We start from the raw sequence: 25,565 nt of genomic DNA, 5'->3' as shown, positions 1-25,565 counted from the left end.
ACAACAGCCACACACACAGCTATACAAGAAGTACACACCGCCCTGAGCACTACTCTGAGTGATGAATGTGCGGCTCTGCAGTATGAGATGGAAATCAATGGTGAATCGATGGCAGGTGTCCTCCTGTTGAATAGACCCACCATTAACAGGAGTGCTCCCTGCAGCTTCTCTCGCTTCACTGCTTCGTACGTCTGCTCAATAAGTCCAGCGTGTTATATAACTGGAGAATGGAGTGAAACCACGGGCCACTCTGTCTGCTGCGGCCTGTGACTTGCAAGCATTCGGACATTCACACGGCATCTTGGCCGGTTTATCACTGTTTATCACTGCGTTGGAGCTCAGCAGTGGGAAAAGAGCTGGATTTCAACCTGCAGTTAACCTCAGTGACATCAAGGCATGTGGAAAAAAAAAGAGAGCAGTTCACGTGGCTGTGACTGTATCCTTCTCTTTCATTGAACTGCACACTTAAAGAAAAACCTATGAACAAGTCATTCCTGGTTTCTGCTTGAGACTCATTTCTCTTGAATCGTCACTGAAGAGTCATCTGCTTGAACTTGTCCGGTTTTATCAACTGACGCTTCTTTAATTGAAACTAAATCAGTACTGTGATCAACCGGCGTAATACACAACGTCTCAGAATGTCTTGTTCAAGCGTCTAGTTCAAACACATGCTCTGACACACACATTGTGGCAAAACTTTTTGTTATATCAGAAAATATCAGGCCAAACAACATCCTTTCTTCCATACCCCATGTAGCATCTGGTCCCGCTGAGGTTTTGACATATCCCTTTATGACACATCTGTCTCAAACCTCGGCTCTCCCTAACATAAGACCACATCATTTTAAGATTCACCTTTGTCAGTTTTGGTCCTGTGGTTTTGTTTTGATTCACATTGTTTTGTATTATATTTCATTAATCCGTGCATAAGCGGCTTCCTCTTTCCATTTGCTTGCTCTGCTGAAAGATTTTTGCTCAACATTTGCTCATTTTCAGATAGATTATCATTAAAGGTAATGAATGTGATACTAACACCACTTACAATCAGTAGTACCATTTTGTGTTATGGCAATAAACTGGGTGTGTAACTTCTTTCCCTTCTTATCTGTCACCTTGTTTTTTCCCTTTATTTCTATGTAACGTTCTATCTATCCTCCCTTGCTTAATTTTTTTTCTCTCTTTACTTAATTTGGCTCATTCCCTCTCTCCCTGCTTGGCTCTCTCCCTGTGTCCTGACCCCTCTCCGGCTGTAGAGCCTGCTGCTAAGGAGGCAGAGGTCCCCCGCCGCTTCTCTCTCACCTCCTCACTTGCCTCCTCCACTTCCTCCTCTTTCGCCATGCGACGCACAAAAGGTACCTGAATTAGCTGTCCAAAGCCTTTCTGCCTCTACATAATGCTCTTTCAGCCTTTTCTAGGGAGTAATTACTACACTGCTTAACGTGATAGGTTTACTCAGAGGTTCACTGCTGAATGAAAAGGTTAGATTATAATAAAGCAAAGTCCAACACAATCAAACCTACCGTATGATGTTGCCATAGCATGACTACATGCTGTGTTTTTTTTTATTGAATTATACTTTGAAATATTGTATTTAAAAGCAAACTGTTGCACATTCAAATCCCCACTGCAGCGCACCCAAATTCGAACTTGCAATAACCCACAGTTCACAATAAAGACATGGGTGGACCTATAGTCGACTGTTGTGTGCTCCGCAGAGGCCAGTACATGAGCAGTCCCTTCAGGATTTTAATAGCTGTTGTTATGAGATTGTTGTGGCCCAAAATATGATGTGACGGTAAGAGCAAGTGAAAATTACCAAAGTTTAGATTTTATGCTTATCTAATCTAACTCACCTTGATTGTTTGAGCCCTTAATAGATGGTAAAAGTAGAAAAGTATTTCTACATCAATGATTTACATTTGTCTTCACAACCAGATACAATGAATTTGGTGATGTACGTGTGGGGGCAATTTACGCTGGATTGGGCAACATTGCAAGGTCACACAGAATTCACAGCTTAAATTTGCTTTAATTGTTGTCATGGCGATATGGTGACATCTTGGAGTGAAGGCAAGCAAATTATAAATCACATTTCATACACATAGGTAGATTCAATGTGCTTTACATGAACATTAAAAGAAAAAAACAGATACAAAATTAAAAGTAAACTATTTAAAGTGTGAAAGCACAGTTTTAAAAAAAGGTGATATGTACATAGAGTTAAATCACAAAGTAAAATCATTTGTATACTAGACTATGGAGTCAGATAGCAGCACAAAAAGAGCCGCAGACTTTCAGCCAAAGCCCCCATCAGATATCTTGCTCTCCACTTTAGTTACGGCGATGGACATTTTTGAATTGCCTGATTAGCTGTAACATGTTAATCAGCTTTACTGCAAACATCGGTATGGGCCAGATTGCAATAATGTTCACATGATGTTGTATGTCAGAAACATACACTTAATCACATTATGATTTCTGATTGCAAAATATGTAGTTAGGATTTCAGTTCATATTTTAAAAGATACAGCTGTTTTTAGAGTAATTGCTATACAACCCCGGAAGCATGATGCATGTTGATTTCAAGAAAGAAAAATTTGGTAACAATGTGTCACCATGGAACATAATTAGAAGTTGAGAAAACCTTATCTAAAGGGTTTGCCCTTCACTCATACATTCCAGGTTACCATACGTTATTTCAACATTTTGCAGTTTAAGTCATTCTCAGGTCAGTCATCACCTGACTTCAATTGAATCCGCAGTGATAGAAATGTGTGTATGTGTGCATATATGTAGGGTAGGAGGAAAAAAAGGCATTTTCTTATTACCTTCTCTCCATTTACTGATCCGCTTGGAATTTATGAGATGCATAGAGAAAGTCAAGCTTTTTCCTGCAAAACTATTTTAAAGGGAAAAAAGGCCCCAAATGAGTAGACATACATATTCTTCGTCTAGAAATAAGAATTTTGATTAGCTGACATTTGGAACGCAGGGTGACATTCAAAGTGGCAGTAGAAGTGCAATTTACCGTAGGAATACAGATGAGAAGTTCATCTTCAACCAGGCAGAGGCATGACAGGAAATTAAAACACAGAGCTATGGAAGTTTTCCCTTGAACTATATTCAATCAGAATCTTTAGTTTATATTTCCTTACCTCACATGCAGTCCTGACTGTTTTAATAACGGTTGACCCCTGTAAAGAATGCTGCAGGTCATACTGGTTGGAGGGTGCTCAGTGGCCTCTATACTCTAAATCTTGAATGAAATAGTAATATAAGCACACACATGCTAATGCCATAATGTAAATAAATGATTGATGAGTATAGGCCTATAGGTGATTCTGGTTGTATTGACTTTCCTTGTCTAAGGCCCATTAGTAAACTAAAGGATAATTGTGACTTAAGACCCAACAATAATTTAACACTGTTGTATTTTAATAGGTTTTTAACGCAGTACACTACTGTGACATACAGTATATGTGTAAACAAATGCTTTTATGTGTGAAATAACTTGCGTCACAATCTAACATCTTGTCATTTTTTCCTTTTCCAACACTTATCGTGGTTGTTTATTAAGCCTCGTAGATCACCTGTAAAATAGATTGAAAAAACTAATAGAAAATTCAAAATCACTGAAGACTGATTCTCAAGTGCCGGTACATTCTCTGTGAACCAACTGACAAATAAAGTGCGAGCATTGTTGCTCTTTTGATAATGGTATAAATAAGATTATAACGAACATTTAAATAATTAATACCAAGGTGATTGTGTTAAGAAGCATGTATTTATCCAAATGTATCTGTAAAAGTGTATAGTGGACTGCAAGATTGGATATAAACGAATCACTGATCTGCTCCGTATTTATTTCAAATTTATAAATGAATAAGGTATCCTCATTATGTTAATATGTATTGTGATTGCATTTCTTTAGGAATATGTTTGCTGTTGCGGTTTAACATAATTTTTTCGAGGCAGTGGTTACTTTCACTTTTTTAAATGTTGGTGTCTTACATGTTATTTCCCCTGACCAGGTCCCCTCTCCTCTAGCATAAAGAGCAAGAGACACGAGATAAAGAGCGATCCCACTCCATTTGGTTATGAAGGTACATGAACGTGTCGTGTACAATTCATTTCCGAAAATACCAAGACCACTTCCGCTTTATTGTGTTGTATATTTAATATTGGATGGTTAAAACAAATCTCTTAAATGAAGTCTACAACAAAATAAAGTGATAAAAGTGAAGAGGTCTTAATACTGTTTGAAGTCACTGTATGTGATGTGCAGGGTCTGAGCATGCTGGGCATTTTAATCTGTTGTTTGGTAAAGTAGAACAAACTTATTTTTGTGACATTTTACGTGTGTGTTGTGGTGTATGTGTGCACACGTTTAGTTTTCTTCTGTATTGAATTTTTTTGCCTGCTGTGTAGACTTGCATTGTGATTTGTGTCACGTCAATTTAAAAGGCATGATCATTTTAAAAAAAAAAGGTGTATCGGATCAAATATTAGGTTGTGTGCGTGTAATTTTGGTCTGGTGCTGGGTTTGTTGGTTTCAAGGCCTGTTGACAACTTGATTTCTGCATGTGTACAGTTTCACTGCTCTCTTGACGAGAAATTTCATTTTATCACAACACCATCTTATTTTGGTTTGGATATTGTGTGGTCATTGAGTGATCATAAAGAAAAGCACAGCATAAAGCATTTGGCTTCCCTCCAGATACTTTGCGTGGTGCAATGGCTGCAGCCAGGAAACGTCAGAGTATGACTAGCAACACAGCCCCCGCTGCTGGCAGGGCCTCAGCTGTCCCTAGATCCACCTCCCAACCAGGTAACTGCAGAGGATGACTCACATGTGACTTGAGCTGTGTCTTCTCGGCTCAATTAATTTCAGTTGTATGTGTTGATAAGTTAGTTTTGGTTGATATTTGCTTTGACCAGACTTTAGTTTGGTGGTTTTTATTTTACAAGAGCTATCTTTGAAGTTGTAATTTTCTCATCCATCACTTGCCACTGTTGCCATTTGAGCACCCATGGACTTGTTGGTCATACGATGACTTGCTGCAGCAGGAGGCGATTGAGGCTTTGACCAACAGAAACCTTTTTTGAAGTTTATGTCCCATGTGGCTCAGGCTGCAGTACCACAGCTTGATGTAAATAGGAAGAAGACAGTACCACAATGGTCGTTTCTTGTATTCATATTCATGGCTGGGACAAAAAAATGTGCAACTCATACAAGTGGTGACAAATAAAATGACTGTAGAGATATTTCTTGCTGATATCATTATCACAGGTGATGTACCCCTCACATCTGTTCATGAAGATGGAAGGAATGCAGGGGACGAAACCGACAAATAGGTCACCTTGACTACAATATTCACCAGCAGTGGGAACAAATAATAAGAGCAGATAATCATTTGCTCATAGCTATTGTGTAGGATTGTAGATGAAGTGACCTATGCATTAACATCAACTTACTTACTTTGGGACTTTGATTAAAATACAGGACAAAATTAATTCACAATATTAGTTCAATATAGTAAACATCATCGGACACATTGTTTCATTAATACAATCTATGATGTTGTGTTACTTTTTACATAAATTCATGAAACACATTCTATATTGTTTCGAGATGAGATAAAGAAAGTTTTTCTGCATTGCTTTTAAACCGCAAATAATGCCATAGGATACTTTGGTCCATTTCAGCATTAAGTCTTCCTTTATAGTTTTTTAACCATGAAATGCTCGCCCATGTCAGTATTGAAAATTATTCTACAGGCTAATATTTTGCATGAATATTCCTCAGGCTGGACACAGCGGCGTCTCCCTTCCATGGACACAGAGGACTTTGAGACGATCCCCTCCAGTGCAGAGGAATCCTCCAACTCTTCAGAAGATGAAGGCAACCATAAGAATGTAGGCACAGCAAAAATCTTTGCTCATCTTTTCTAGAAAATGTTCAACCTGGATGTCCCCTGTAGCATTATTGGGCTGACCATCTAAAAAACAATGTTTTAATAGTAAAACGTAACAAAAGCCAAAGTTGCAAATAATTGAATTGCAATACATGGTTTCAGTGCCACACCTTGTCAAACTTGGGTTGCTGTAAATATAGGTCAGCCCAACCTGCAGGGTCACGTCATCTTTTGATATAAATCTTTGCTTTCCATGATCATTACTCACCTTCCCTTGACAGTTTCCCACTTGTCCTTCATTTCCTCATGCTTCCTCTCTTTTCTACTAAATCCCCATCCAGACCCCCTTAAAGAGGACCCCTCCACTGTTTCATTATTGCTCATGGACATGTCTAGTTATCAGCGGGCACTGACGACTTGACATTTAAGAAATGTGGGAGGAGTAACAAATGAAGGGGAAGATTATATCTGCACAGGTCGACTGGGTATTCTGTGTTGTTAGACTGTTAAATACTACCAATGAGAATCTGTGACATTACAATCCCCATGTTGCTACAGAGGGACCACAAAGCACTCACTTTCATTATGCTTTGTTGGGTAAAACGGCTCCAATGTCAAGTCGCCTCGTCCACTTGTCCACTTAGTGAACTATTGTTTGATGTCCTCTGTTTGCAAAACATTCTGTTGCACATTTCTAGATCATTGATATAGGTATAACACATTCACTCTGAGTGATGAATTAGCTTGTTTGCGTAAAATTTGATAGTCACGTGAAAAATTCTGATCAAAACTCTGCTAGCACAATAGAATTATGTGAAAAATTGAATAAATTGTTGAATTTTAGTACTGAGCAGCCAAATGACAAAATTCTGAATTTGTTTCTTTCTGCAGGGTGACAGCAGTCGTTTCCGGGTGCAGTTGACTTATGAGTCTAAAGAAGCACGGGTCCCTCTGGAGACCGCTGACCTGGTCCAGTTTCTGGAGGAAGCGGAGAATGGACACTGGTGAGTTCCATTAGTCACTACCGTAGAGCTGTAGGAAATCAGTCAGTTCATTGGTTCCGTGGTTTGGTTGCAGCTCTTTCTGACTTAGCACCTTGTTGGAAATCTCTGGCTAAGTGGGACCCATCTGCCACTTCAAGCATGTGATGTCTCCAAATAAAGGTGCAAGAACAGAAACTTCCCAGTCTGTTCCAAGTGCAAGAGTGAGAATCTCACAAATAAGGCAAAAAGAAACTCTTGCTGGATTAAACTTTATTTGGGGCACTCATTCACTCTGCATGCCACCAATACACTGTAATTGCATGCAAGTCTCTTGTCTCCACTTTCATTTGTGGAAGTTTATTTTTTCTGAGGAGTTATTTTTGGCCTCAGCATTCTTTGTAAAAGATTTCAATATTGAAGCACATTGTCTAGAGCAGAAAGGGCCCATAGTTAGTCTTTCTATTGTTTAAAAACTTTGCCCTGTAATTGATCTATACTCGATTCTAATTTTTGGCTGTAGCTTGAAAATGTAGTAAGCAGACAAAGAGAACAGTTGTGAGCAACTGACAAACACAGTGATATGTTTGTTTTGAAGCATTGATGAAACAGAAAACCGAGCGCCACCCCTCTCCTTAGCAGTCTTTTTACTCAGCCCCACACTGCTAATAGAAACAGCAGCTTAGAGATGACTCAATGACCAGTGATTAATTCCCTAATGGTCAGACCATGGATAAGAAACAAGTGAACAGAAAGTGGTTCAGCTGTGTTTACTGAGGAGTGCCCCCCCCCCCCCCAGTATTAAAGTTGGCTGCATATCTTATACTCGTATGCATTGTGTGTCTACCTACAGACTGGTTATAAAATATAAGCACTATATCAGAAAGCAAATCAGGGACATTACAATATTGCAGAGAGCTGAATGAGGTACGGACACTGTCTTGTCTTTTGGAATGTTGATGGTCTGAGTCCAGTCTGTAACCTGCCTCACTCACCCTCTCACCTGGATCCAACCAACAGATGCCACCAGATGACAGAGCTACGCAGGTCTTCCTTAATGCATAACATTTGTTCAGTCAATTGCAAGCAACTGATTATAACCCTTTATTTGTTTGCTCTTATTTAAAATACAGAGTGGGTGTAACTCTGGAAATAAATAATATTAAATAAGTAAATAAGGTAATCAATGGTAGTAATGGTCGTAAATAATAGATGTCATTGTTATGATTAGGTAGGACTCCACAAAATGAGTGCAATGTGTGTGTGTGTCTGTGTGTGTGTTTGTGTGAGTGTCTGAGTGTATGCTTAGTTAAGTGGGTTTCTCCAGTTAAGTATGATTGACTGAGGCACAATGTCTCATTGTACAAGCCTGTCTACTTTTAAAGATTAAGCTTTAGGTCAATAAGGACAATTAAAGTGATCCATTTCAATTAAATTTGATTGACCATTCAGATAAATACTAATGTTGCATAAAGTGCTTCTCAGAATCAATACATATTTGTGCAAAACAACCAGGCACAGTCCCAACCACTGCGCCACCACACCGCCCATTCTTCAGAACAATCAAGCCAAAATAATTTAAGAAGGTGACATCAGTATGTATATAAAAAAAAGGAAATGCTGTCCCATGGGGCTGTGCATTGACTGTCAGCAGCAGCAGATGAGTCAACACATCAAGCACAGCACATAGCACACAGTCACATTAATTATCACTTTGAGCACTGACAGGACAGGAACTGAAAGTCTGCTCGCTTATTAGTCTGCACTGTTTATGTTGACAAGTATGATATGTACAAACAGCTGTTATCGGGTGTTAACCACCTGACGAGGATAATGTCCATACACTGTTCAGTTGACTTCCACAGCTTCACATCTTGTAGCCAGAAAAAATATACACGAGATTCAGATCAGTGTGCAGTGTCTTTTTTTCAGTCAATCCCTGTCAATGATGTAAGCTCATAATTTGATCCGAGATACTCAGAGTCAGCTAACAATGCTGGGTCATGACAGTTTCCTACACCATGGTGACTCAGCAAAGATTCTGCGCACATGAAACGTCTGAATTTCTCTTCTGCTTTTGGATTTGTTTAAGTACATCAAAATTACCCAATAAATATAATTCTATAAGTAGTGATAACAAATATAATAATAATAGTTACACAGAAGCAGCTTGAGTGTGAGGAGAAGAGCTGAAGCTGTCCAAACAAAAAATTATCTGAGTGCAAGCCCAAAGTTTTTGGGATCATCACAAACACCTGAAAGACATTCTTGAATAAAGATAGAGAAGAAACATGCTTCCTGCTGCTCTGCTTTTTAAAATGAGATGATCATCCAGTTGTCAGCTCACTGAAAAACTGCGTCATGGTTTATCTGTGCAGCAATTTGCACTATGTGAAAACGTTTCAGTTTAAATTGAAAATATCACGATGAAACTAAAGGATTTCAAACCATTCCTAACCCTGAAAGAACAATGAGCACTACAATATCAAAACATGCCATCGATATATTCTATTTATCTGCTATGTACTGAAACACACTGGCAACCTGTCCATATCGTGCCTTTGGCTGAATGCAGGCTCCAGCCTCCATGACCCTGAGGAGCATAAATGGATATAGAGAGTGCAGGGTCTGGAGATAATACAACGTCACAACAATAACATAAACTTCAGCATCGAACAGTGATTCTGATATAGTATCAAAAAATATTCAACATTATGCTTCAGAATGGCACAACTATCATGTTGAATTGTCTGAGATTTAAATTAGTGTTGATGATATTATGTAGTTTTGCATCAGGAAAGGCTTTTCTCCACTTCTGTTGGTATCAAAATAATAATAAATAATCCGCCAAGCAGGAGAGATGAAAAGAGACAAGTGAATCAGCTGCTCCTCTGCTGCCCTGCTTTCTCTTCACATCAATTAAAGGCTCAGTGTGGCTGATTTGCATTTACATTTTGTTTCACTATAACATCAGCCGGATTCAGCTGTGGTAGACAATAAAAATGTGACTAATGGTCTATTGTGAAATTAAGGGAGGCGTCTATAAAACACACTGGCTCCAGATGAATTATAAATCACTATTTAATTGCCCCCATCACCGCCATAACCTTTTGGCGACCCGGGAAAACAGTGGCTGTACCGTTTTCATAGAAAACGGCCTCATGGAGTCGAAAACTAAGATGCTGTTGTTGTCTCATGCAAGCTTGCTGCTTTTGGAAGGGACTAAACTCTTTTAGATAAGAGCTTGACTTTCTTTGAATATTCTCATTTATGCATCAGCCCATGCATATTTCAGCCTCTTAAAGAATTCTCCAGTCCAAGTCCACTCGCTTTTTCTTTGGATAAAAGTTAATGTGAAACCCTACAGAGCTAAACTGAATGTGACTGATGAACTGCATCCTACGGTGGCCCTGAGAGCTCAACGAACAGCAACTTAAGAAAACACATGCAAGTTGACAAAACACATGCAAGTTGACAAAACACAAGCAAAGTAAGAAAACATCTTCATCAATTTCACAACACAACACAACACATTACAGAAACGCGCTGCAAATAGACACACGCGCTGCAAATAGACACACTCGCTGCAAATAGACGAACGCGCAGCAAATAGACGAACGCGCAGCAAATAGACGAACGCGCAGCAAATAGAGGCGACAACACAACGGAAGTGTTTCCAGAGGACAGGTAAAAGGGATAGACACAGGAGACACTAAAACGTCCAATACACCATACAATTTCGGTTCCGCACACACACACCCACGCCCGCTCCTGGTATTTCATGAGGGCCTGATACGATGATGATTTAAAAAATGAACGTGACGTTTAATCACGTTCATCGTTACGTTCACGTTAATAATATGAAAACTGATTCGTTAAGTTCAGCGATCGTGAAACATATGCACAACACTGTACAGTACAGCCACTGTAGAGGGGCTGAAGAGCCGCGTTCGGCTCCAGAGCCGCGGGATGACAACCCCTGTGCGGAACCGAAATTGTATAGTGTATTGGACGTTTTAGTGTCTCCTATGTCCATCCCTTTTAGCTGTCCTCTGGAAACACTTCCGTTGTGTTGTCGCCTCTATTTGCTGTGCGTTCGTCTATTTGCTGCGCGTTCGTCTATTTGCTGCGCGTTCGTCTATTTGCAGCGCGTGTGTCTATTTGCAGCGCGTGTGACTATTTGCTGCACGTTTCTGTAATGTGTTGTGTTGTGTTGTGAAATTGATGGAGATGTTTTCTTACTTTGCTTGTGTTTTGTCAACTTGCATGTGTTTTGTCAACTTGCATGTGTTTTCTTAAGTTGCTGTTCGTTGAGCTCTCAGGGCCACCGTAGCATCCTGCTGGATGCATGTGCTCATGCAATTGTGTTTGTTTTGTATAGATCAACTTCTGGAACAAATACAGATGTGTGTTTACTCTTTATGACCTTTACAAGCATTAACACTGACAGACCAGTGCACCTCATTAGGACCCAAACTTTGGTCATTAGGACCAAAGTTTGGGTCATAATGAGTCGACCAAAACTGTGTTCTGCGTACTCCTCTGCATAAAAAATCCCCTTCAAAATAAAAGCACACAATTGTTTTCTTAACATTTTTTTTGGTCCGTGACCCACTGAAAACAGGTCCCACCTGTTGAGAATCACTGCACTAGTGTGTTGCACCTTCCCAGGTTTAGGCTATCGTTTCACACCCACATAAACACAGACACTGTCCCTGTCCCAGCACATGTGGGCCATCTCTTGGCAGTATGTGTAATGTTTGTAATAACGACTAAGAACACCCGACCACATCCTGTCAACACAAAGCCACGGTATGAGCAGAATAAGGGAAGATACTACTTCTCTCTCTTGTGAATGCGAGAAACAGTGTGTGTGTGTGTGTGTGTGTGTGTGTGTGTGTGTGTGTGTGTGTGTGTGTGTGTGTGTGTGTGTGTTTCTTTGTGTGTGTGTGTCTTGTGTTTCACCTTTGTCCATTTTATCCCTGCCACCCCTGTGTGTGTGTGGTTTAGTCTCTGTGCTCACAGTCCCCTATGTCAATTTGTCTGTTCTGTTTGTGTCTTCAGTCTCTCTTCATGCTCCTGTTTGTTTCTCGTTGATACCTTGTGCTTCCACTCAGTGTCTTCGAGTTTGAACTTTCTGTTTACCTAAATACCTGCCTGCTATAGAGGAACCTGTAAGCATGTTCATATTCAATATCCTTCAGTGCACCCTTATTTGGAGTCAGTGTTTTGGGTCCTGAGAAACAGCCTCACAGTGCACAGAGAACTGCAGGAGCAACAGGCAGACAGTCTGTCATCTTTTAGTGTCTGCACCACAACACTAACAGTGAGAGAAGCGGTGTGTGATGGAAATGCAGTACAGCAGAACATCGGACAGTACAAATCGTTTCTGTTGGCTGCTCTGATCCTCCCTGCTCTGGTGGCCTGGTGACAGCGCTGTGTGACAGGAGAAACGCTCTGTGCGACGTTAGCATTTCATAACTGCTCTCCCACCAAGACTCAAACTTAATATCCGTGAAAGTCTCATGTTTGTTCATACAAGATGGTGAACAAGGACTCAATCAGAGTATTTATATAAATCATGAGTCATGTACAGCGGAATGGGGGGGGGGGGGGGTGGGGGGGGGGGGTGGCAACTCTATACTGATATACATGTGTAGGGGGTTGATATTATATAGGGTTATAGAGTATTTATTTGTACAGCAGCTCATAAGCTAAAACAACTTGGGCTCTCTGAGTTTGTGTGTGTATGTGTGTGTGTGTGTGTGTGTGGGTGGGTGTGTGTGTGTGCGCACACTGTGGTCATTGTTTGGATGGCTTTTCTCCCTGATGTTGAGTTACTCTAATCGACAATCCCCACCATCCAGACGAGTAACCACTCGCGAAGGTTCATTTAAGATTCTTTCGAAATTCACTTTGTTTTCTCACAATTATCTTACTATTTGTTCTTCTATTATCTCTGCAGAATTAAATTAATTCTCAATTTCAGCTTGAGATGTTAGTATTTTTAACAGTAAGGGAAAGATGAAAAACAATTTCTTGGCCAAACGTTTTTCTTGGTTAACTGTTTCTCCAAACCAGCTGAAACAGCTGACAGTGGCACAACACTGGACAAACACTATTTGATTCACTGAACAAATTGTGTGTTACCAAGTTGCTGAATAAAACCTGATTGAGAATCTGTCAACCCATGTTGATACAGATTAATTTGTTGGAAACTCTCTCAGTTGTTCTGGGGGTTTACAACCACGCGAATGACTTGTGCAATGGCCTACGATTTGGTGCTATACTGTGAAATCTGTCATCAGCCTCCATCTTACTCACTGTATTTTACTGTTGTTGCAAACTTAATGTAAGTAAGTTACTTACTTACTTACATTAAGTAAGTTGAAGTGTTCCTGTTTTGTCCTTTTGTCCTGTGAGCGAGTGAAGACCCTCCCCTGTACTGTGTTTCTAGGCTAGTGAAGAACCTTTTAACAGAGGAGACAGTGCTGGCTCCGTCCAGTACACTGCACACAGCACCTGAACAAGGTCACTCATGAAGTAACAACACTTGAAATTCCTGACTAACCGCCTTGCTGTAACACACTCACTCGCCAAGCCACTCCACCCATCCATTACTTTACTCCAACGTGGTCATTTGCTCCCTCGCTCTCTCACTCAGCAGTTGGGCCACGTGCCCAGGGATTGGGTGGGCTTGGGTGAGCCACTGCTCTGGGAGAGGGAGGGACGGTTGGATATTGTTCAGGTTGGATGGAAGGATTGAGCGGATGGGGACGGAAGAGCATTGGTTTGTTGAGTTGAATAATCAGAGCACGATGTCACTGATTGAAGCAAATTCCCCTTATTATACTCTGCCTATGAATTCTCTCTCTCTCTCTCTCTCTCTCTCTCTCATCAGTACAAAAGATAAGCTGCATTATCGAGGACAGGGCAACTCAACTAAGACCTCCAAGGGGGTCTTAAGAAACATCCAGTTGCCAAACATAGAGCACTGTTGCTTTTGTTGAGGGAGCTGAGAGTGGACATTATGTTAGTGTTCATCATTATGTTACGTTATTAAGTCATGTTTATGGCAAGACCTTTTTATTTATTATCTATTAGTAAAAAAGCTAAACATGGTAATGCTTTGGTACATTGGATGCAGGTCTATCAACTTTTCACCCTTTGAGTTACAGTTGAGTTACTCTGTGAGGACGTCATTAAAGACATCCATCACCTAGGAATTCATAGTCAGCTAAAATACGTCTTGAACCAGCGTCTCCATATACACAAACCTTTGATATCAATTTGGAGGATAAGCGCAGTCTCAGTACCCTGTTGATGAATTCTATTACTTCATAGAGGACAGCCACTACTAGACTCTGTGCTCTCTCTGCCTCTCCCTTCTCCTGACTTCCTTGTCCCCTCTGTTTTGTTCTCCATCCGTCTCCTCACCATTTACCCCCTCTCATGCCAGTTAGACGGCTGTTCCTTGAAGTGTTTGTTATGGCATCGCTTGTTTTGTTGCGGAACTCTCTCCACTCCAGCCTGTTTGAATCAACTAACCCCTCCGCTCTCCTCACCTGAACGCCTTTTCTCTTCCTTTAACCTCCTTCTTATCCTGAGTCTGAGTTTTATCTTGTTTGGTTCTGGCTTTTTTTTGTGTGAGGAGGAGTACAGAATTACACGCTCTAGCAGTTACCCTCAAGTATTTTAGTTAATTGGAACACGTTTGCAACAAGACCTCTTCACCTGTCTGTCGTGATTGCCAATATCTTCCTTCGCTATAATTCTTTTAGCACTTTACTGGCTGACAGAAACTGAATGCCTCACTTTTACAGTATACAAGAAAACTGAGTACATCCCTGGTTAATATCAATAAAATGTAACATACTTACAAATCCTGTTCTCTAACTCTTTAAACTTTGAACAAGTCTGTGCATCTTCCATTAGTGATATCCCATTCTTTTGTTTTCTAATTGTTCGTATCTCCACCTTTAATGTCATGTTGGTACATCCCTGTCATGCTTGGAGTCTTGGCCTTCTCAGTTTGGAAATAATAACAAAATCATATTAACAACATTCATTATTAAAGACCGTGTCTGACATAAATGGATAGGCTTATCAATGTCTAAAGATAAAATACACTGCAGTTCAATTTTGAAATAATACGGTTATCATGTGATATTGCACAGGGGTGTAATCAGTTTTATTGAATGCTGGATGTGTGTCATATACTGTAAGCTTCATTGTTTGGTTGGTTTTATTGGCTCATGAGTGTGGGCTGTGCATCCTTGTTTGCTCGCCACAGTTTATATATATATTGCTTTTCCCTTTTTACATGCATATTATTTTATAGTATTTGTGTAATATATTTTGTATAATAAAATGCAAGATTATATTTGAAGTTGAAACTGAGAAGAATTATTCTTGTTTTTCAGATATCTTCAGTGAACTGTGTACAGCAGCTCTCTCCGACTCAGATGAAAATGAAGCCAGTACGTATGGAACTGTGTCTCAGGACAGCAGCTAATCATGGCTGACTATTGTTGTTCATTACGCTGGATGACAAACATTTTGATGTATCACAAACATGACTGATAACTCTATAACTACAGTATCTAAACTGTAATTTTTTTAAGCTGGACTTGAAATGTTAAAGACTATTAGTTTTTTTCAAACACGTAGTCTACAAATATGTCCAAAAATCTGGAACCGTTACAGACCTGAATGTGACCACATGGAAGCCATACAAGTATTTGAGTTCAACCACCTGTTGTCTCTGGGGCCTGAAAACCTACAGACATGGACACTGAAATTTACATCCAAATGTGGATGAATTCTGATTCAATACTGTATCAAAAAATACAGTGGCTGGGCTGGATACCTGAAGTGTCAGATTCCATTTATGACTTTTATAACAACAGATAACATTATCACCTCCATGTGCTGGTTGTGAGGAGGCCTTGGCATGATGCCCTGTTTTGCTGCTACACTGCGCTCATGCAAATCTCTTAGAGACCAGGTTCTGCCTCTGCTGCCTAGCTTCATCTGCTTCATCAGACCCTCCACAGCAGCTGCAGTCTCCAGAAGAAACTACAAGTTTTCCTGCTTGCCTTATTTCACTAGATAGTCCCTAGTAGATATATTGCCAATAGGTTACATCAGATGTTGTATATTATCTCAACGCACCCTATCTCACACCCTGTACATTTGCAAATGATCTTTATAAATTGCTCAAGGAAGTTGAAAGATATCACCATTTTATATAGGCATTTACAATCCAGATATTCCTCTTGGTTTACTATGTCTGGAGAGAACTTGTATTATATCTTGTTTGTTTGTTTTTAGACATTCTGGGTCAAACTGTCTTGTAAAGTTTACCATGCTATCATGTTAGCACATACTTGATTAGACATCAAGCAGATATGGTGTTACATTGGAATTCAGTTGGTTCTGGCAACCTGACTAATGTAAATCACATGTGAACTTTCTTGCTCGGTTTTAGTCTATACACAGCTGTTGAAAAATAAAAATGTATTTTCTGTGTAGAGACATAAACTAGTCCCTAACTTTGTTTATCTGCATTCTGGTGCCAAACAAGGTAATGTGATGTTTGGGGACAGCTTGCCCAAAGCATCCAGAGACAAGGTTGATGAGAGCGGACCCACCAAAACAACCAAAACAATGTGCTAAAATTGGCTATAATGATACACAGTCATTTAACTCACTGTTTAGTCAAATGTATTCATTGGTGCAGTCTATCATCTGTCAAAGGTGCATCAATTGAAAAATGTAATTTCCTTTACTAGCCAATGAGAGCCAAATTACATTTCAGCAGAAATAAATTCATCATAATGTGTTTTCCAGTTTATCTTTACACATATATGGTGAATCACAGACGGAAAAAGCCAAATTGCTTTTGATAAATTAAGCATAACTCCAGAACATCAATTCTGAAGATGGATTGGGTGTTTTTGTAAATCATGTGTCAGGAAACAGATTGATTTCTCTGACATGTTATTCTACTTGGATTCATCTGCACATGATGGGGGTTTTCACTTTTTAAGCACATACTCGGCTGTATGTTGTGAGAAACATCTGGGAATGTTTGGCTTTTGCCTCCAAGTGAATTTTCAGGGAAATGCTTTTCTTTTTGCAAACAGTACCCGGGTGGTTTCCTTACATCAGCAGGGGAAATAGCACTGCACACTGATTGCCAGGAGGGCATTGTAGTAAATGTGGGAAGATCAGCTTGTACAACTGCTGTATCATTCTCAGAGGCTTTACAATATTGTGTTTCTACTGATGGACAGAATTGTGCAGACTATTCACTGATAAATCCACAAAAGCACTATGCACTGTATTCACAAACAGATGAAGCACGACATGTTGCAGGAAGGAGCCCTAAGGTTTCATATGTGTAAATGTGTAGATGACACCTGCTTTGATTTGCAGACTGTAAGTTATTAGAAAAAAAGAAAGAGGAAACTGAAAGGATGTAAAAAAGGAATAAAATTCACCTAGTGATTGAATACATGTCAGAATGTAAGACTTAGTTACTCTGGAAGAAAGTCACAGTTAAGTCTTTGAAAACAAGTCACAGTTAAAATTACCCTGACCTTTATAAGCAAGTTAAGATGGATGGATGGATGGATGGGTTATCGACTTGAAAGGTGGATTATGGATGGATGGATTTGTGGATGGAGGAATGGATGTATCAATAGTGGGTGGGTTTATGGATTGATGGTTGAATACCTCTGTAGACTTGTGGTTGGAAGGACAGATGGATGGATCAAAAGAAAGACAGCAATATAAAGATTTTAATATACCCCGGTTACCAGAGGGCAGAAATCGATTACACTTCATACACATTAATATTAGTCCCGATGTAAAGTCATACTCTCTTGAACATGCTGTATATTATCGTCATCCTGCGTTTATTGAAAAATGTTGTATCTTTGTAAAGAAAATATTTCAGTTGAAATGCATCCTGCAATTGAATTGCCATTAAACAAAACTATAGAATGTAACAAATCTGTATGTTGTATCTGTCATTAAAAAATGTACATATTGCTTCATTGTGATAATATGCATAGACAATATGAAGTTTGTCCCTGTGTTTTTTGTATGCTTAAACTTGTTATATTCTCCTAAGCCTAAAAATGTAAGAATTAACACAGAGGGGCTTGTTGTAGAACTTAAAATTGAGACCACATTTTTATGTTGGAAAGGAAAGTTCCTGTCACATCCACCTACAATCAGATGCCATCTTTTGCCCCGTGATCCAACAGACAAGCAAATACGTGTACGTACAAGCAACAGTAGGTTTCAGATCAGGAAAAGAGAAACGAAGGGGAAAAGTATTATGTGAAAGCTTTTTCCTTTTCATTATCTTAAACATTTCTGCTGTTATCTCTTTGTTTGCGCTGGAGGACCAGCATCCCACTCAATAACAGTGGTATAAAGAAATGCTCACAGTTTGACCTGTTCTTTTTAATTAACTAACATCAGCTCAGGCTGCTCTTAGTGATTGTTTGTTTGTTTGTGGACTCAAAGCAACCTACAGCTTATACTCCAGAAGGTATGATGGATCAAAATGTTAATATTGTGTACACAATTACTAAACTCTGGAATTACTGAACTGTCTATACATTTTAGGTCACATCACAAACACAAGAACAAAGAGAACATTAATAATCTGTCACCCCCATTAAACTTGTTTTAGGCATGTTAAAGATTACAGTTTTGGTCAAAACTCTAAGTATATCCATGACTGTCCACCCAAGCGGTCCATATACATACTTTAAGCATTCCATTGAAGTAACTGATAACTGCTACTAAGTACTGAAGTAGTTTAGCAACTACACAAAGAGTGTTGATGGAACATGGACAAATGAGTGTTGAAGAAAACTGCTGTTTTATTTTGCATGTTTGAACGTCACTACCATGACATACAAAATCCCTACATTACATCCAGTCTACAAAAGTGTACAAATCACTCCTGCTTCAATTTTGATCAGTTTGCCTTTGTTGCACATAATAGAGATCATTGTGAAAAAATTATCTTGACAGGTACTTTGATGAGTACAGCTTTATTATATAACCAACTGAACAAATGACCAGAGAAACTAAATTAAACCCATGTTTTCATAAACCTTTTCTCTGCTTAAATAAAATTCAGGTATAATTAAAGGGCACAGATTACTATAATATTCAGACCTAAGTCTCCAGGCTCTGAACCTCCTTATGACTATGTGGTACAACTGGAGGATGCTCAAGAGCCACGTTCAGCAGAGATACAATGAAGTTCCTCAATTTCAGTATTGGGAACTGTTCCAAGGATTTGCATCATTCCTCTGGTGTACCTGCTGGAATACTGTTATGTAATGTGTTGAAGAGGTCATCTCTCACCAGTCCCAACTACGTCAAAAAACAAAAGTTGAGCAAAGACTACAACCATTATTAGACTTTACTGGCAGTTCATATTTTCCAGTCATCTAACATGTGTAGTGGCCAATAGAGCTCAATGCAATGCACTTAAGAGAAGACAAGAACACATCTTCTTGAATTTTACCTCACATGATGCAGGTAGCACAGACAACAAAAGAAGTCTTTCCAGGAGACAAAAAATAGTGATACTGATACTGATTTCATACAAACACTGGAAGCATGCTCTTTGACAAGCAGGTTGTGTTGTAAGGCAGACAGTTTGTAAGGCAGACATGGACGGTTGTGTAGTGTCTCACATGAGGCATAGTTTTCCCAGTGTTTGGCAAAATGTGATATCTGCAATAATATTAAAATCATTATTGCGTTGTATTCTCGTCCAGCTCAATGACGAGAATACAACTTCAGTTACTTTAAAAGTCAGAACAATGAGCAAGTCGGGTTCATCGCTTTACTGCAGTGCATTGAGCTCTCTCAGCAACCATAAGCACTTGATCTTAAAACATCTATCTTCGCATAAACCTTGACTTTCTCTGTGAGTCTGCTGTAATTGTATGAGCATGAGGACAGCAAGCTTTTCACTTATGTTGTAACTGCACATAACAAGCACAGACCCTGAGACTGAGAGATAACAAAGCACAGTGCGAACAGAGGAGATGAGATGCTCTTGCAACACCTTGCTGTACTCTCTAACCCCCACACAAGACTCGTGGGTGACGGGTGCTCAAACGAGATGCTATTTAAATCGGTGTAGGTAGGCGTTGAATACACGCTGTCAGAGAGAAATCACAACATTTTATTTCAAGATCATTTGCATTAAAATGTATGTAATTATTGTAAGCTAGGAAGTGAAATAGGAGGAGAACTATCTGTCTGTTTTTGCTGCAGACATGGAAATACAGGCTTGCAGTGTTTCTGTTATTTTGTCAGTGACTTTATTCGTATATCACTTTTCAAAACAAATAACAAATAAGTGCTTTACGACAAACAATATGAAGCTCAGAGAGTAAAACAATAATGATAAAGATACAGATAACAAAAGTATAGACATCATGCAATAAAAGCTGGTAACTGATTCTGCTAGTCTGTCTCTTCTGGGGGAGCAGGCTGTGGCTGGCATGGAGGTCCTGGGAGCAAGGAGGCAAAAGGTTAGATTAGCAAACAGAGGATTCACTGGAAACTACAAAAAAGAGGGGCGGAGGGTTTGGCGAGTTGTTATACTGCAGGTCAATCTGAGGAGGGCTGTTTTAGAGGATCCTTGTGGTATTTTGACCAAAATATGTTACAGACATTTCATTAAGACCCCAAGGAACCATATCAACTGTGGTAAAATGGACATAATATTTCCCCTTTAAGATAAGAAACATGTAAAACATTGAATCAAGAACAGTCAAGTTCAACTTTTCCTACTTTCCTCTTCCAAAGCCTTCAGCTGTATTTTTATAGACTGCAGATTCCACTCCTAGTGCAGTATTGGAGAACAACAGCAGTGCTTTTCCGATGAAGAGCTTGGATCGCATGAATATTCACCCTTTTGCTGACAGCACACACACCGACTGAGGAGATCACAGTTCACTGCATGTAGCAGGTTCGAGCCTCAATGCACCACTGTACCATCATAACCATAAGAGTTGTGAATGTGAATTGTTTTCCTATGTAGGCCCGGTGGAACAATGGCCACCTGATGAGGGTGGACCCTGCCGCTCGCTCAATGTCAGCTCAGAATTGGGTTCAGCCTCTCCTGCGACCTTCAACAATACATGTTAGATAATGGATAGAGCACAAAGCACAGGGAGAACATATTGTGTCTGATCTTTGATTTTTGGTGAGAGGAAACCATAGGGTATTTTATAAAGGAAAACTCGAGAAATAACATGTGACTTATTTGTTTTTAAATGTTTGACAAAAACTCCATCCTGTGCTTCTCAGAGACTTCACCTGCTGTAGAAACAAGCTGTCATTCAATTTGTCTTTGTAAGGACAGGGATCCATTTTACCTGGTTGTTATTTACATTTTCAGAGAAACATTGGCAGTTGCTTGTTTCAAAGAAAAGATTTGTTTTTCAGTAGGACAGCAAATCTTATACATGACATGTACTGTTGATAATACATGTTTTGAGTGATTCTGAATTCTAAATCTGAACACTGAACACTGAACTTTCTGCTGCCGATCAAATGTTATGGTTTGTTTTTTCAGTTTGACCCCAAAGCAGACACTGACTGTCAGTTTTGAACAAAAGGAGAGTTTATTTGAACAAAATAACAAATGCAGGATGTGGCGGCAGGGTGCTGGCTGGCTCGGATATCCAAGGGGAAATGAAGATGAGGAAGAGCGGCAAGGAACACAGGAAGTCTGGGTACATGGAGGAAAGTACACGGATTAGTAATACTTGGGGTAAAGAACACGAGGGCCGAGAGAATCAAGAAAGCATGCTCTACCGAACAAGACGGAATAATCTGGCAACGTAGTGGGATGAAGACCAGGCTTTTATTGTGAGGCGAAAAGCTGATCTGAGAGCAGGTGTGCCTCGTCAGCTGGAAACCAGCCAGACCCCCTGCCACACACACAACCTGCAGAGGCAGAACAGAAAAGGGAGGGGGAGAGAAAGAACAACAAACAAACCAACAGAATCATCACATCAAATATGCTAAAAATATCAGAAAGTCCGCGCAAGGAAAAAACAAGATACTTCTTTGCAGTAAAGGGGTTGAAGCGGAATCACAAACATCCTCTCGTTACGATTCATAATTCTTTTATTTTGGTACGCATATTTGCACATACAGGAAATTGCCTTGGTGTGGTTGATGCACTGTACATAAAACAACAATATGAAAACAACAATATAGAACAACAATATATACAGTAAGAGAGTTATGGGCATTTGCGGTGCTAAGGTGCAGAGATTGGTAATAATGCCAGTAATATATAATTATAAATTATTTGCGAGGGGGGGATGGCCGAGTCAGTGTGATGCAGGGGGCTTGTTTGTAAGCCCCACTGACATAGGGAAAAAACTGTTCAGGTGGCGCAACGTTTTAATCCTGATAGCCCGGAACCTTTTTCCGGATGGGAGTCTCTGGAATAGGTGGTGACCGGGATGGGAAGGATCAGCAATGATCTTGTCTGCTCTCTTACTGGTCCTGGAGTGGAACGGATGTATGAGAGCCGGCAGGTCACAGCCGATGACCTTCTCAGCTGACCAAATGATCCGCTGCAGTCTGCCCTTGTCCTTGGCAGTGGAGGCAGCGAACAAGACGGTGATGGATGCGTTGAGGATGCGGTGAGGATGGACTCAAATGATGGCTGTGTAGAACTTTCCGCAGCATGTTGAATTTCTTCAGTTTTCGCACATCTCCGGTCCTGTACAATGATCGTCCCAATGAATCTGAAAGACTCCACTGTTTTAACTTGGGAGTCTCACATGGTGAGGGGGGCGGTTTGGGCTGGGCTCCTACTGAAGTCTGCTACCATCTCTACAGTCTTCAAACCGTTCGGCTCCAGGTAGTTCTGGCTGCACCAGGAAGCCAGGCTGTCAACTTCCTCTCTGTAGGCGGCCTCGTCCCCATTGGAGATTAATCCAAATAGAGTTGTGTCATTTGCAAACTTCAGGAGTTAGACAGGGGGGTGGCTGGAGGTGCAGTTGTTGTTGTACAGGGAGAAGAGTAGAGGGGAGAGCACGCAACCTTGTGGGGCTCCAGTGCTGATAGTCCGGGGCTCAGAGACAAGCTTGCCCAGCCTTACGCGCTGCTTCGTGTCGGTCAGGAAGTCAGTGATTAACCTGCAGGTGGACTCAGGCACGCTCAACTGTGTCAACTTGTCTCGGAGAAGAGCTGGGGCGGTGGTGTTGAATGCGGAGCTGAAGTCCACAAACAGGATTCTGGTGTAGATTTGATCAGTCAATCAAATTTTATTTGTATAGCCCATATTCACAAATCACAATTCGTCTCATAGGACTTTAACATGGTGTGACATCCTCTGTCCTTAACCCTCAGCAAGAGTAAGGAAAAACTACTAAAAACCCTTTTAACAGGGTACAAAAACGTATAAACCTCAGAGAGAGCCACATGTGAGTATCCCTCTCCCAGGACAGACAGAAGTGCAATAGATGTCAAGATTCAAGTTTTTAGCTAGGGTGACCATACGTCCGTATTTCCCGGGACATGTCCGTATTTCACGTCCTGTCCCGGGTGTCCCGGGTTATTTTTAGAAAGTGAGGAAATGTCCTGGTTTTTAAAATTACCTTCTTTGGACCATTACATTTACATGCACTAGGGCACTGCCCACGGCGCTGCGTGCGACGTAGCCTAATCCCCGCCCCTATGCTGTCAGCCCTATTAGTCAGAACGTAGACAACGTGACTGTCATACGCAAGCAACATGCCGAAGCGCAAGTGCTCGTTTACTGACGAATTACTAAAGAGTTTCCCGGCTTTCAGACCGGGTCGAGACAAATGAGAAGCCTTGTGCACAGTGTGCAAAGCAGGCACATATGTCTCGGTGTCCAATGGAGGTGCAAGAGATCTGAAAATCCACCTGGACACCGAGAAGCACAAAACAGCTGTGAATGCAGCGGAGGCTGCATGGTCATTTCACACAGTGAAACACCACAACAGTTACAGATCCATGGACTGCACTAGTGCATTGCTCAAAAAGACCCTCCCCGATTCAGACACTGCTAAAAAGTTTAGTTGTGCCCGAACTAAGACCGAGGCTATTGTTGATAGTGTACTGGCACCGCATTCTGTAGAAGTGGCGCACAAAGCACTAAAAGACATCCCTTATTGTGGTGTAAGTACTGATGGGAGCAATCATGGTGCGGTGAAAATCTTCCCCATCATTATTCAGTATTTTGATTGGAAGGCGGGTGGTTTTCAGAGTAAACTAATTGAAGTGCAAGATACACCCAACGAGACTGCAACGACCATCACCAATTACTTAATGCAAACATTGACGAAAAAACATTTGGCCTCCAAATGCGTCGCATTTACCGGCGACAATTGCAACACCAATTTTGGTGGAACTCGGCGTGACGAAGGGGGAAATAATGTGTTTGCACATTTGAAGAGGCTGCTACAAAACAAAACATTGATTGGCGTGGGATGCCCAGCACATATCCTTAACAACTGTGTCCATCACGGGGCAGATAGGCTTAATGTGGACATTGAAAATATCATTTTCAAAATCTACCAGTACTTCCACATATACACTGTGCGCACAGAGTCCCTCAAAGAGTACTGCGATTTTGTGGATGTGGAATACAGGAGGATGCTGTCACACAGCAAGACCAGGTGGCTCTCTCTATTCCCATGAATAGAGAGGATGCTGCAGATGTTCCCTGCTCTAAAAGCATTCTTTTTATCCCAAGAAAAGCCACCTGTGATGATCAAGGTTTTTTTTGAAAACCCTTTTAGTGAGGTGTATTTGTGGCACATGCACTCCCTCATGTCCATCTTCCACTGCCACATTCAGGAGATGGAAAGGGAGGACAACTCCATCATGGAAATCAAGTAAATATTGAGCAGCATCCACAACGTTGTTATTGAACGGAAGACCAATAATTTCATGTCCCTGAAAGTCAAGGGACTGCTTGCCGCACACCGCAAAGAAGGACTTGGAGAGGGATGTGACAAGTTCATGGCGGATGTGCTAGGCATGTATAGCTCATGCTTGGAGTACCTGGAGAAATGGATAGCGCCCATGGAAGAATTCACACCTTTCATGTGGATGGACATGAGCGAGGCACCTAAGTGGGATGATGTGGAGGCCTGCATCAAGTACCTTGAGGAGAAAGGGGTGGCAATTGACGATGTGAAATGCTTTGACCAAGTGTCCAATTTAAAGAAATTTGTGGAAAGCTGCAGTGAGGATGAAGCATTCATGGGCCTGCAGGTGCACCAGAGGTGGGTCAAGTACTTCGAGAAGGCCAAAAGCATCGGATGCTACTCGGAGCTGCTGAGGATGGCACAGTTTGTCTTCGCACTTTCTCCACATAATGCAAATGTGGAGAGAGTGTTTTCACTGATGCAGAGCCAGTGGACAAAGGAGAGGAACCAGCTCTCAGTTCCATCTTTGAAAGGGATCCTATTTGTGCAATACAATCTCAAAGATATGTCATGCAAGGACTTTCACACGTACATGTTGGGCCACAAGACACTGCTGAAGAAGATCAGCTCTACAGCAAAATACAAATGGGCAAAGAAGGACGAGGAAGAAAAACCAGACGAAGCAGAGGACAAAA

The 25,565-nt window shown here is 40.7% G+C and overlaps 1 protein-coding gene across 6 annotated transcripts in view; it reads left to right on the top strand.

Annotated features, from left to right (window-relative positions):
• Positions 1–17,982, top strand: part of mcf2l2 (MCF.2 cell line derived transforming sequence-like 2) — a 121,030-nt gene extending 103,048 nt beyond the window's left edge. For 2 of the 6 annotated variants that reach the window (XM_062396340.1, XM_062396339.1), the window contains exons 29-33: positions 1,254–1,352; positions 4,032–4,103; positions 4,718–4,828; positions 5,807–5,916; positions 6,807–6,923. In XM_062396340.1, the coding sequence (XP_062252324.1) occupies positions 1,254–1,352; positions 4,032–4,103; positions 4,718–4,828; positions 5,807–5,916; positions 6,807–6,923 (509 nt within the window). Of the gene's footprint in view, positions 1–1,253; positions 1,353–4,031; positions 4,104–4,717; positions 4,829–5,806; positions 5,917–6,806; positions 6,924–15,318 lie in introns of those variants that run through there. The other 4 variants (XM_062396344.1, XM_062396343.1, XM_062396341.1 and 1 more) reach the window with 3 other exon arrangements.
• Positions 17,983–25,565: the final 7,583 nt, after the last annotated feature.

This window comes from Platichthys flesus, chromosome 9 (genome assembly GCF_949316205.1).
Source record: "Platichthys flesus chromosome 9, fPlaFle2.1, whole genome shotgun sequence".
In the NCBI taxonomy this organism is placed as follows: Eukaryota; Metazoa; Chordata; class Actinopteri; order Pleuronectiformes; family Pleuronectidae; genus Platichthys; species Platichthys flesus.
Note: the sequence above shows the minus strand (reverse complement) of the source record. Positions and strands in the feature narration are given on the sequence as shown.